The sequence below is a fragment of the Taudactylus pleione genome, unplaced genomic scaffold (genome assembly GCF_031769625.1).
Source record: "Taudactylus pleione unplaced genomic scaffold, aTauple2 ptg001305l, whole genome shotgun sequence".
In the NCBI taxonomy this organism is placed as follows: domain Eukaryota; kingdom Metazoa; phylum Chordata; class Amphibia; order Anura; family Myobatrachidae; genus Taudactylus; species Taudactylus pleione.
In genome coordinates, this window is record NW_028285705.1 from 71,031 (window position 1) to 84,997 (window position 13,967).

The 13,967-nt window shown below is 49.9% G+C and overlaps 1 protein-coding gene across 1 annotated transcript in view; it reads left to right on the forward strand.

The window, feature by feature from the left end:
- The first annotated feature begins 7,763 nt into the window (after positions 1 to 7,763).
- FGF11 (fibroblast growth factor 11) overlaps positions 7,764 to 13,967 on the forward strand; it is an 86,844-nt gene continuing 80,640 nt past the window's right edge. The window contains exons 1-2 of the mRNA XM_088462994.1: positions 7,764 to 7,956; positions 13,290 to 13,400. Of these exons, the coding sequence (XP_088319120.1) occupies positions 7,764 to 7,956; positions 13,290 to 13,400 (304 nt within the window). The remainder of the gene's footprint in view (positions 7,957 to 13,289; positions 13,401 to 13,967) is intronic.

Genomic DNA, 13,967 nt, shown 5'->3' on the forward strand with positions numbered 1-13,967 from the left:
ACGCAAAATGGCGCACGACTCAATCACCCCACTGTCTGTCTCTTGCTGTCTTTTCCTCACACAACCACTCTCTATCACTCTGGGTCGGCTCTCCACCCCCCCCCCCCCCCGCTCTCTCTCCTCCTCGGGGTCTTCTCTCCTCTCTCTCTCCAGGTATGTGATACCGTGAACACTTCTCCTGTCTGGTACTTCTTCTGTTGCTGAGGAACAAGGCTGGGACTGAAGACTATTGGGGAGACCCTGTATCTCGTCCACATCACCATAATGTCCTCAGTCTCTGTAACTGCAGCATAATGTAAATAAAGTGATATATACAGTGTGACCCCGGAGCTGCCTCACCCACAGACTGACCCACAGACTGCACTGCATGAGGAAGGAGTTGGCACAGCGTCCTGTCAGTAACCTGGCACTCCCTGTCTGTCCTTGTGTGCAGCCTTCCTCTGCCAAACTGGCCCCCGGCCCATCCCAGAAAATACACTTTAATAAAATGTGTCAATTGAGAAAAGGTGCAATGTTTTTCAGCAGAGACATACGCAGAATGTGAATGTATGGAGTCAGTACAGGAAGAGCTGGGTGATCTGGGACAGAGTGCAGGGGCAGTGACAGCAGGGTGTGTGCAGTCAGAACAGGAATATTGTGACTGGTGCAGAGCTGGGTGTCGGTGTATGTGGGTGTAAGTACACCTGATGTAACCCTGGCACATGTGTGACTGGTGCAGAGCCGGGTGTCGGTGTATCTGGGTGTAAGTACGCCTGATGTAACCCTGGCACATGTGTGACTGGTGCAGAGCCGGGTGTCGGTGTATGTGGATGTAAGTACACCTGATGTAACCCTGGCACAAGTGTGACTGGTGCAGAGCCGGGTGTCGGTTTATCTGGGTGTAAGTAGCCCTGACGTAACCCTAGCACATGTGTGAATGGTGCAGCGTTGGGTGTTGGTGTATCTAGGTGTAAGTACACCTGATGTAACCCTGGCACATGTGTGACTGGTGCAGAGCCGGGTGTCGGTGTATCTGGGTGTAAATACACCTGATGTAACCCTGGCACATGTGTGACTGGTGCAGAGCCGGGTGTCGGTGTATATGGGTGTAAATACGCCTGATGTAACCCTGGCACATGTGTGACTGGTGCAGAGCCGGGTGTCGGTGTATGTGGGTGTAAGTACACCTGATGTAACCCTGGCACATGTGTGACTGGTGTAGATCTGGGTGTCGGTGTATCTGGGTGTAAGTACGCCTGATGTAACCCTGGCACATGTGTGACTGGTGCAGAGCCGGGTGTCGGTGTATCTGGGTGTAAGTACGCCTGATGTAACCCTGGTATATGTGTGACTGGTGCAGAGCTGAGTGTCGGTGTATATCTTGGTATAAGTACCCCTGATGTAACCCTGGTACATGTGTGACTGGTGCAGAGCTGGGTGTCGGTGTATCTGGGTGTAAGTACGCCTGATGTAACCCTGGCACATGTGTGACTGGTGCAGAGCCGGGTGTCGGTGTATCTGGGTGTAAGTACGCCTGATGTAACCCAGGCACATGTGTGACTGGTGCAGAGCTGGGTGTTGGTGTTTCTGGGTGTAAGTACCCCTGATGTAACCCTGGCACATGTGTGACTGGTGCAGAGCCGGGTGTCGGTGTATCTGGGTGTAAGTACGCCTGATGTAACCCTGGCACATGTGTGACTGGTGCAGAGCCGGGTGTCGGTGTATCTGGGTGTAAGTACGCCTGATGTAACCCTGGCACATGTGTGACTGGTGCAGAGCTGGGTGTCGGTGTATCTGGGTGTAAGTACGCCTGATGTAACCCTGGCACATGTGTGACTGGTGCAGAGATGGGTATCGGTGTATGTGGGTGTAAGTACGCCTGATGTAACCCTGGCACATGTGTGACTGGTGCAGAGATGGGTGTCGGTGTATCTGGGTGTAAGTACGCCTGATGTAACCCTGGCACGTGTGACTGGTGCAGAGCCGGGTGTCGGTGTATCTGGTGTAAGTACCCCTGATGTAACCCTGGCACATGTGTGACTGGTGCAGAGCTGGGTGTCGGTGTATGTGGGTGTAAGTACGCCTGATGTAACCCTGGTACATGTGTGACTGGTGCAGAGCCGGGTGTCGTGTATCTGGGTGTAAGTACCCCTGATGTAACCCTGGCACATGTGTGACTGGTGCAGAGCCGGGTGTCGGTGTATCTGGGTGTAAGTACCCCTGATGTAACCCTGGCACATGTGTGGCTGGTGCAGAGCTGGGTGTTGGTGTATCTGGGTATAAGTACCCCTGACGTAACCCTGGCACATGTGTGAATTGTGCAGAGCTGGGTGTTGGTGTATCTGGCTGTAAGTACAACCCTGGCACATGTGTGACTGGTGCAGAGCTGGGTGTCGGTGTATCTGGGTGTAAGTACGCCTGATGTAACCCTGGCACATGTGTGACTGGTGCAGAGCTGTGTGTCGGTGTATCTGGGTATAAGTACCCCTGATGTAACCCTGGCACATGTGTGACTGGTGCAGAGCTGGTTGTCGGTGTATGTGGGTGTAAGTACGCCTGATGTAACCCTGGCACATGTGTGACTGGTGCAGAGATGGGTGTCGGTGTATCTGGGTGTAAGTACGCCTGATGTAACCCTGGCACGTGTGACTGGTGCAGAGCCGGGTGTCGGTGTATCTGGTGTAAGTACCCCTGATGTAACCCTGGCACATGTGTGACTGGTGCAGAGCTGGGTGTCGGTGTATGTGGGTGTAAGTACGCCTGATGTAACCCTGGTACATGTGTGACTGGTGCAGAGCCGGGTGTCGGTGTATCTGGGTGTAAGTACCCCTGATGTAACCCTGGCACATGTGTGACTGGTGCAGAGTCGGGTGTCTGTGTATCTGGGTGTAAGTACGCCTCACATAACCCTGGCACATGTGTGACTGGTGCAGAGCCGGGTGTCGGTGTATCTGGGTGTAAGTACCCCTGATGTAACCCTTGCACATGTGTGACTGGTGCAGAGTTGGGTGTCGGTGTATCTGGGTGTAAGTACGCCTGATGTAACCCTGGCACATGTGTGACTGGTGTAGATCTGGGTGTCGGTGTATGTGGGTGTAAGTACGCCTGATGTAACCCTGGCACATGTGTGACTGGTGCAGAGCTGGGTGTCGGTGTATCTGGGTGTAAGTACCCCTGACGTAACCCTGGCACATGTGTGGCTGGTGCAGAGCTGGGTGTTGGTGTATCTGGGTATAAGTACCCCTGACGTAACCCTGGCACATGTGTGAATTGTGCAGAGCTGGGTGTTGGTGTATCTGGCTGTAAGTACAACCCTGGCACATGTGTGAATGGTGCAGAGTTGGGTGTCGGTGTATCTGGGTGTAAGTACCCCTGATGTAACCCTGGCACATGTGTGACTGGTGCAGAACCGGGTGTTGGTGTATCTGGGTGTAAATTTAATACACCTGACATACCCTGGCACATGTGTGACTGGTGCAGAGCTGGGTGTCGGTGTATCTGGTGTAAGTACGCCTGTTGTAACCCTGGTACATGTGTGACTGGTGCAGAGCTGTGTGTCGGTGTATCTGGGTATAAGTACCCCTGATGTAACCCTGGCACATGTGTGACTGGTGCAGAGCTGGTTGTCGGTGTATGTGGGTGTAAGTACGCCTGATGTAACCCTGGCACATGTGTGACTGGTGCAGAGCTGGGTGTCTGTGTTTCTGGGTGTAAGTACGCTTGATGTAACCCTGGCACATGTGTGACTGGTGCAGAGCCGGGTGTCGGTGTATCTGGGTGTAAGTACCCCTGATGTAACCCTGGCACATGTGTGACTGGTGCAGAGTCGGGTGTCTGTGTATCTGGGTGTAAGTACGCCTCACATAACCCTGGCACATGTGTGACTGGTGCAGAGCCGGGTGTCGGTGTATCTGGGTGTAAGTACCCCTGATGTAACCCTTGCACATGTGTGACTGGTGCAGAGTTGGGTGTCGGTGTATCTGGGTGTAAGTACGCCTGATGTAACCCTGGCACATGTGTGACTGGTGTAGATCTGGGTGTCGGTGTATGTGGGTGTAAGTACGCCTGATGTAACCCTGGCACATGTGTGACTGGTGCAGAGCTGGGTGTCGGTGTATCTGGCTGTAAGTACAACCCTGGCACATGTGTGAATGGTGCAGAGTTGGGTGTCGGTGTATCTGGGTGTAAGTACCCCTGATGTAACCCTGGCACATGTGTGACTGGTGTAGAGCTGGGTGTCGGTGTATCTGGGTATACGTACGCCTGATGTAACCCTGGCACATGTGTGACTGGTGTAGAGCTGGGTGTCGGTGTATCTGGGTATACGTACGCCTGATATAACCCTGGCACATGTGTGACTGGTGTAGAGCTGGGTGTCGGTGTATCTGGGTATACGTACGCCTGATGTAACCCTGGCACATGTGTGACTGGTGTAGAGCTGGGTGTCGGTGTATCTGGGTATACGTACGCCTGATGTAACCCTGGCACATGTGTGACTGGTGTAGAGCTGGGTGTCGGTGTATCTGGGTGTAAATTAGCGGTGAGCGCGTTCGGATTTCTGAAATCCGAACCCCCCCGAGCCCCCCGATCCGAGGCCGATCCGAGTCAGGCTCGACTATTCCCGCCTGGCTCCTATATAAGGTACCCGCGTCGGCGCCATTTTCTCACTCGGCAGTGGACAGTGAAGAGGGAGGGTGGGAGTTAGGGCTGTGTAGTGTAGTGTAGTGTAGTGCAGAGCAGTGTTGTGCTGTGCTGCTGTTGTCCATAGGGGCTGTGTCCACTACTTCAAAGTCAATAGGGGCTGTTTCCACTCCAAAGTCCTGTGCAGTGTCCCAGTCCTAAAGGGGTGCTGTAGTGTTATCCAGGGGGTGCTCTGTCCGTCAGGGGTGCTCCCCCCAAGTGCTAAAAAAAAATATATTTTTTCAGTGTTTGTGAATTGTGTGCGCAGTAGCTGCACGTGCATCAACAAAGTAGTGCCAAGCGTGCGCCTGTGTCCCATAAATAAAGGGCCGGCTGGCTTGACCGTTAAAGGGTGCTGTAACCCCCAAAGTGCACTCCAAACAAAATTAAAAAAAAATTTCTGTGTTTGTGAATTGTGTGCACTGTGGCTGCACGTGCATCAACAAAGGAGCAGCGCCAAGCGTGCGCCTGTGTCCCATAAGTAAAGGGCCAGCTGGCTCATTTCTTAAAGGGTGGTGTAACCCACAAAGTGCACTAGTCTCCAACAAAAATAAAAACATATTTTCTGTGTTTGTGTGCGCCTTAGCCGCACGTATACATCAATATAACATAAATGGAGGCCCAAACTTTCTCCGATAAAAATAAAATAGGGAAAGATCAAGAACCACTTCCTCCTAGTACTGAAGCTGCTGCCACTAGTCATGACATAGACGATAACATGCCATCAACATCGTCTGCCAAGGCCGATGCCCAATGTTATAGTAGTGGGCACATACAATCCCAAATGACAAAGTTTAGGAAAATGACCTTGAAAAAAACATTTAAATCATCTGAAGAGAAACATAAACTTGCCAATATGCCATTTACGACACGGAGTGGCAAGGAACGGCTAAGGTCTTTTCCTATGTTCATGACTAGTGGTTCAGCTTCACATGACGATGGAAGCCCTCCTCCCACTAAAAAAATCAAAAGAGTTAAGCTGGCAAAAGCACAGCAAAGAACTGTGCTTTCTAAGAAGATATCACAAATCCCCAAGGAGAGTCCAAGTGTGGTGGTGGTTGCGATGCCTGACCTTCCCAGCACTGGACGGGAAGAGGTGGCTCTTTCCACCATTTGCACGCCCCCTGCAAGTGCTGAAAGGAGCACCCACAGTCCACTTGCTGATATGCAAATTGAAGATGTCACTGTTGAAGTACAACAGGATGAGGATACTGGTGTAGCTGGCGCTGAGGAGGAAGTTGGCGAGGAGGATTCTGATGGTGATATGGTTTGTTTAAATCAGGCTCCGGGGGAGACAGTTGTTGTCCGTGGGATGAAAAAGCCCATCACGGTCATGCCTGGGCAGAAGACCAAACATTCCACCTCTTTGGTCTGGCAATATTTCTATCCAAATCCAGACAACAACTGTCTTGCCATATGTACCATATGTAAAGGTGGAATAAGTAGGGGTAGGGACGTCAACCACCTAGGAACATCCTCCCTTATACGGCACCTGCAGCGCGTTCATAATAAGTTACTGTCAAGTTCAGAAACTTTGGCTAAGACCGTAAGCAGTCCAGGGACACCTAAATCCCTTTTTCCTGTTTTATCCAAGGAATCGGTGGATGAGGAGGATGAGGACGACATCTTGCCTCGGTAGAGCAAGTTTGTGCAGGGACAGATTAATTGCCAGCTTGTTTTGTGGGGGCCCAAACGAACCAATCATTTCAGCCACAGTCATGTGGCAGAACCTGGCGCTGAAATGATTGGTTTGTTAAAGTGTGCATGTCCTGTTTATACAACATAAGGGTGGGTGGGAGGGCCCAAGGACAATTCCATCTTGCACCTCTTTTTTTTCTTTGCATTATGTACAGTTTGGGGCCTAGTTTTTCTAACTGCCATCCTGTCTGCCACTGCAGTGTCACTCCTAGATGGGCCACGTGTTTGTGCCGCCCACTCGTGTCGCTTAGCATAGTCATCCAGCTACCTCGGTGCAACCTTTTGGACATAAAAACACTATTGTGAGGTGTGAGGTGTTCAGAATAGACTGGAAATGAGTGGAAATTAAGGTTATTGAGGTTAATAATAGCATAGGATCAGAGAAACCCACAAATTCTGTGATTTTAGCTGTTTTTATGCTTTTTAAAAAAAAAAATACAGATCCAAAACACAAAACCCAGAACCCAAAACACGGAAGGGTGGTTTTGGCAAAACCAATCCAGATCCAAAACATGAAGAAAGATCCAGATCCAAAACCAAAACACGAAAAGTGGCCGGTGCACACCCCTAGTGTAAATACGCCTGATGTAACCCTGGCACATGTGTGACTGGTGCAGAGCCGGGTATCGGTGTATCTGGGTGTAAGTACCCCTGATGTAACCCTGGCACATGTGTGACTGGTGCAGAGCCGGGTGTCGGTGTATCTGGGTGTAAGTACCCCTGATGTAACCCTGGCACATGTGTGACTGGTGCAGAGCCGGGTATCGGTGTATGTAGGGTATGATAATTCCATCTCTGCATAGGGGTAGAAAGTCACTATGTTTACGTTCAGCTTTGAAAACTTATTTTGCGGTGGGACGAGCGGTCAGCCTGACATGAGCCACAGATGAGTTTGAGGTCAGGAGTAGCAGAGAGTCTATTCCTCAGACCGGTCAATAGCTGCGAGAAATACAGAGAGTGGATGATGTCTCAGTCTGTGCAGCCAGGACTGAGGGGGACAGAGGGAGGGGCGCTGGGAAGGAGAAAGAAGGAGACGAGATTACATTAGACACGAGGTGACAGAGATGCAGTGAGTGCTGGAACAGGGAGGATGGAAGAGATGTCACGCTGAGAGACAGACTGAGTGTGAGAGAGACAGACAGGCTGGGTGTTTGATTTATAGACAGACAAATTATTGGAAGGACAGCAAGTGACTGCTGGACAGATGGACTGTGTGTTGGACTGACAGACAAGGAGTTGGAGAGACACTCTGGGTTTTGGACGGATAGACTGACGGACAGACAGACATACGGATACACAGCAGGTGGATAGATATACATGGGGTCAGAGTACACGTAGAGGAAGACGCAGGGTGAGACGGGCAGCGGTCACATTGCAGGGGGCACTCGGTGGGCTCGGGGTCACAGATGGCTGCTCTCGCCAGTTCTTTGATTCGCCAGAAGCGAGAGGTGAGAGACCAAGGTGCAACCCGTCCGGCACCCCCACCAAGAAAGGTCTGTCCCCGGGGAACTAAGTCTCTGTGTCAGAAGCAGCTTCTCTTCCTTGTGTCCAAAGTCAGACTGTGCGGAAGTCAGCGAAGAGCTCTCCACAAAGACCCTGGTAAGACCCCCAATATCCCCCTTCTATTCCTGTACTGACCCCACACACACATCTCTGTCACTACACCTCTATCCTGTCCTGTATCTCTCTACTATTCCTGTACTGACCTCACACACACATCTCTGTCACTACACCTCCATCCTGTCCTGTATCTCTCTACTATTCCTGTACTGACCTCACACACACAGCTCTGTCACTACACCTCCATCCTGTCCTGTATCTCTCTACTATTCCTGTACTGACCCCACACACACACAGCTCTGTCACTACACCTCCATCCTGTCCTGTATCTCTCTACTATTCCTGTACTGACCACACACACACAACTCTGTCACTACACATCTATCCTGTCCTGTATCTCTCTACTATTCCTGTACTGACCTCACACACACAGCTCTGTCACTACACCTCCATCCTGTCCTGTATCTCTCTACTATTCCTGTACTGACCCTCTACAGACAGCTCTGTCACTACACCTCCGTCCTGTCCTGTATCTCTCTACTATTCCTGTACTGACCCTCTACACACAGCTCTGTCGCTACACCTCCATCCTGTCCTGTATCTCTCAACTATTCCTGTACTGACCTCCCACACACACAGCTCTGTCACTACACCTCCATCCTGTCCTGTATCTCTCTACTATTCCTGTACTGACCCCACACACAGCTGTCACTACACCTCCATCCTGTCCTGTATCTCTCTACTATTCCTGTACTGACCTCCCACACACACAGCTCTGTCACTACACCCCCATCCTGTCCTGTATCTCTCTACTATTCCTGTACTGACCCCACACACACAGCTCTGTCACTACACCTCCATCCTGTCCTGTATCTCTCTACTATTCCTGTACTGACCTCACACACACACAGCTCTGTCAGTACACCTCCATCCTGTCCTGTATCTCTCTACTATTCCTGTACTGACCACACACAGCTCTGTCACTACACCTCCGTCCTGTCCTGTAGCCACCTTCTATTCCTGTACTGACCCCACACACACCGCTCTGTCACTACACCTCCGTCCTGTCCTGTATCTCTCTACTATTCCTGTACTGACCCCACACACACAGCACTGTCACAACACCTCCATCATGTCCTGTATCACTCTACTATTCCAGTACTTACCCCACACACACAGCTCTGTCACTACACCTCCGTCCTGTCCTGTAGCCACCTACTATTCCTGTACTGACCCCACACACACCGCTCTGTCACTACACCTCCGTCCTGTCCTGTATCTCTCTACTATTCCTGTACTGACCCCACACACACAACACTGTCACAACACCTCCATCATGTCCTGTATCTCTCTACTATTCCTGTACTGACCCCACACACACACCTCCGTCCTGCCCTGTATCTCTCTACTATTCCTGTACTGACCCCACACACATAGCTCTGTCACAACACCTCCGTCCTGTCCTGTATCTCTCTACTATTCCTGTACTGACCCCACACACACACCTCCGTCCTGCCCTGTATCTCTCTACTATTCCGGTACTGACCTCACACACACAGCTGTCACTACACCTCCATCCTGTCCTGTATCTCTCTACTATTCCTGTACTGACCTCACACACACACAGCTCTGTCACTACACCTCCGTCCTGTCCTGTATCTCTCTACTATTCCTGTACTGACCTCACACACACAGCTCTGTCACTACACCTCCATCCTGTCCTGTATCTCTCTACTATTCCTGTACTGACCTCACACAGCTCTATCACTACACCTCCATCCTGTCCTGTATCTCCCTACTATTCCTGTACTGACCTCACACACACACAGCTCTGTCACTACACCTCCATCCTGTCCTGTATCTCTCTACTATCCCTGTACTGACCCCACACACACAACTCTGTCACTACACCTTCATCGTGTCCTGTATCTCACTACTATTCCTGTACTGACCCCACACACACAGCTCTGTCACTACACCTCCATCCTGTCCTGTATCTCTCTTCTATTCCTGTACTGACCTCACACAGCTCTGTCACTACACCTCCATCCTGTCCTGTATCTCTCTACTATTCCTGTACTGACCTCACACACACACACACAGCTCTGTCACTACACCTCCATCCTGTCCTGTATCTCTCTACTATTCCTGTACTGACCACACACACACACAGCTCTGTCACTACACCTCCATCCTGTCCTGTATCTCCCTACTATTCCTGTACTGACCCCACACACTCAGCTCTGTCACTACACCTCTATCCTGTCCTGTATCTCTCTACTATTCCTATACTGACCCCACACACAGCTCTGTCACTACACCTCCATCCTGTCCTGTATCTCTCTACTATTCCTATACTGACCCCACAAACACAGCTCTGTCACTACACCTCCATCCTGTCCTGTATCTCTCTACTATTCTTGTACTGACCTCACACACACACACACAGCTCTGTCACTACACCTCCATCCTGTCCTGTATCTCTCTACTATTCCTGTACTGACCTCACACACACACACACACACAGCTCTGTCAATACACCTCCATCCTGTCCTGTATCTCTCTACTATTCCTGTACTGACCTCACACACACACACACAGCTCTGTCACTACACCTCCATCCTGTCCTGTATCTCTCTACTATTCCTGTACTGACCACACACACACAGCTCTGTCGCTACACCTCCATCCTGTCCTGTATCTCTCTACTATTCTTGTATTGACCTCACACACAGCTCTGTCACTACACCTCCATCCTGTCCTGTATCTCTCTACTATTCCTGTACTGACCTCACACACACAGCTCTGTCACTACACCTCCATCCTGTCCTGTATCTCCCTACTATTCCTGTACTGACCCCACACACTCAGCTCTGTCACTACACCTCTATCCTGTCTAGTATCTCTATTATTCCTGTACTGACCCCACACACACAGCTCTGTCACTACACCTCCATCCTGTCCTGTATCTTTCTACTATTCTTGTATTGATCTCACACACAGCTCTGTCACTACACCTCCATCCTGTCCTGTATCTCTCTACTATTCCTGTACTGACCTCACACACACACACAGCTCTGTCACTACACCTCCATCCTGTCCTGTATCTCTCTACTATTCCTGTACTGACCTCACACACACAGCTCTGTCACTACACCTCCATCCTGTCCTGTATCTCTCTACTATTCCTGTACTGACCTCACACACACAGCTCTGTCACTACACCTCCATCCTGTCCTGTATCTCTCTACTATTCCTGTACTGACCACACACACACACAGCTCTGTCACTACACCTCCATCCTGTCCTGTATCTCTCTACTATTCATGTACTGACCTCACACACACAGCTCTGTCACTACACCTCCATCCTGTCCTGTATCTCCCTACTATTCCTGTACTGACCCCACACACTCAGCTCTGTCACTACACCTCTATCCTGTCCAGTATCTCTATTATTCCTGTACTGACCACACACACACACAACTCTGTCACTACACCTCCATCCTGTCCTGTATCTCTCTACTATTCATGTACTGACCTCACACACACAGCTCTGTCACTACACCTCCATCCTGTCCTGTATCTCCCTACTATTCCTGTACTGACCCCACACACACAGCTCTGTCACTACACCTCCATCCTGTCCTGTATCTCTCTACTATTCTTGTATTGATCTCACACACAGCTCTGTCACTACACCTCCATCCTGTCCTGTATCTCTCTACTATTCCTGTACTGACCACACACACACACACAGCTCTGTCACTACACATCTATCCTGTCCTGTATCTCTCTACTATTCCTGTACTGACCTCACACACACTGCTCTGTCACTACACCTCCATCCTGTCCTGTATCTCTCTACTATTCCTGTACTGACCACACACACACACAGCTCTGTCACTACACCTCCATCCTGTCCTGTATCTCTCTACTATTCCTGTACTGACCTCACACACACAGCTCTGTCACTACACCTCCATCCTGTCCTGAATCTCTCTACTATTCCTGTACTGACCCCACACACAGCTCTGTCACTACACCTCCGTCCTGTCCTGTATCTCTCTACTATTCCTGCACTGACCCCACACACAGCTCTGTCACTACACCTCCATCCTGTCCTGTATCTCTCTACTATTCCTGTACTGACCTCACACACACATCTGTCACTGCACCTCCATCCTATCCTGTATCTCTCTACTATTCCTGTACTAACCCCTCACACACAGCTGTCACTACACCTCCATCCTGTCCTGTATCTCTGTACTATTCCTGTACTGACCCCACACACAGCTCTGTCACTACACCTCCATCCTGTCCTGTATCTCTCTACTATTCCTGTACTGACCTCACACACACAACTCTGTCACTACACCTCCATCCTGTCCTGTATCTCTCTACTATTCCTGTACTGACCCCACACACAGTTCTGTCACTACATCTCCATCCTGTCCTGTATCTCTCTACTATTCCTGTACTGACCACACACACACACAGTTCTGTCACTACACCTCCATCCTGTCCTGTATCTCTCTACTATTCCTTTACTGACCTCACACACAGCTCTGTCACTACACCTCCATCCTGTCCTGTATGTCTCTACTATTCCTGTACTGACCTCACACACACAACTCTGTCACTACACCTCCATCCTGTCCTGTATCTCTCTACTATTCCTGTACTTACCCCACACACAGTTCTGTCACTACATCTCCATCCTGTCCTGTATCTCTCTACTATTCCTGTACTGACCCCACACACACACACACAGCTCTGTCACTACACCTCCATCCTGTCCTGTATCTCTCTACTATTCCTGTACTGACCCCACACACACAGCTGTCACTACACCTCCATCCTGTCCTGTATCTCTCTACTAGTCCTGTACTGACCACACACACACATGTGTCACTGCACCTCCATCCTGTCCTGTATCTCTCTATTATTCCTGTACTGACCCCTCACACACAGCTGTCACTACACCTCCATCCTGTCCTGTATCTCTGTACTATTCCTGTACTGACCACACACACACAGCTCTGTCATTACACCTCCACCCTGTCCTGTATCTCTCTGCTATTCCTGTACTGACCTCACACACACAAGCTCTGTCACTACACCTCCATCCTGTCCTGTATCTCTCTGCTATTCCTGTACTGACCTCACACACACACAGCTCTGTCATTGAGCACACTGCTGTGTTTCTGGGGTACTGAGCTGTCAGTATAATAGATGAAATATATTGTCCTGGGGGAGAAAGTGATGAGAGAAGGAGGTCAGGGGCAGAGAGAAGACGAGGAGCAGAGTGATTAGCTGGGAGATGAAGGGACCGGATCCAGGTTACTGTATAATATCTCACTTGTCTTCCAGAGCCGCAACTGAAAGGGATTGTCACCCGCCTGTACTGCCGTATGGGCTATTACCTGCAATATCTGCCCGATGGGACAATATCAGGGACCAAGGAGGAGGCCAGTCCCTACAGTGAGTACCTGCTTCTCCTTCAATCAGTATTATATGATAATATATGTCCTTTGCAAAGTGATTTTTATATGTGTCTGCAAGTAAGATGTCCTGTATCATCACATGGTTATATTATATATATTTATATATCCACAGGACAAAAAGGAAAAGCGTAAAGCAAAACAGTGATCACTCACTGGCTGCTTCTACTCCCGGCGCTATATATATATATATATATATATATATATATTACTTACATACATATATAGAGAGAGAGAGAGAGAGAGATAGAGATATATATATATATATTAAAATGTACAAATATATGTAAATAATCCCCCAATTCAGATGTTAGTCATTACAGGCCAGGCGCTAGTCTGCCTATAGGAATTAGCGCACCAACCCAAGAACTGACTGCGCTATAATAAGGGATAATTAATATCCGCTTTGTGATTCCGGTCCGGGCGATAATGTACATCTGTAGGGACGCGGCTGCGGAATAGCGTCCAGCACATAAATAAATGCCGCCGGAGACTCCTATAGGAAGCACACGCCTCCAGACGGCAATAGCGATCTGAGTGCAGCATC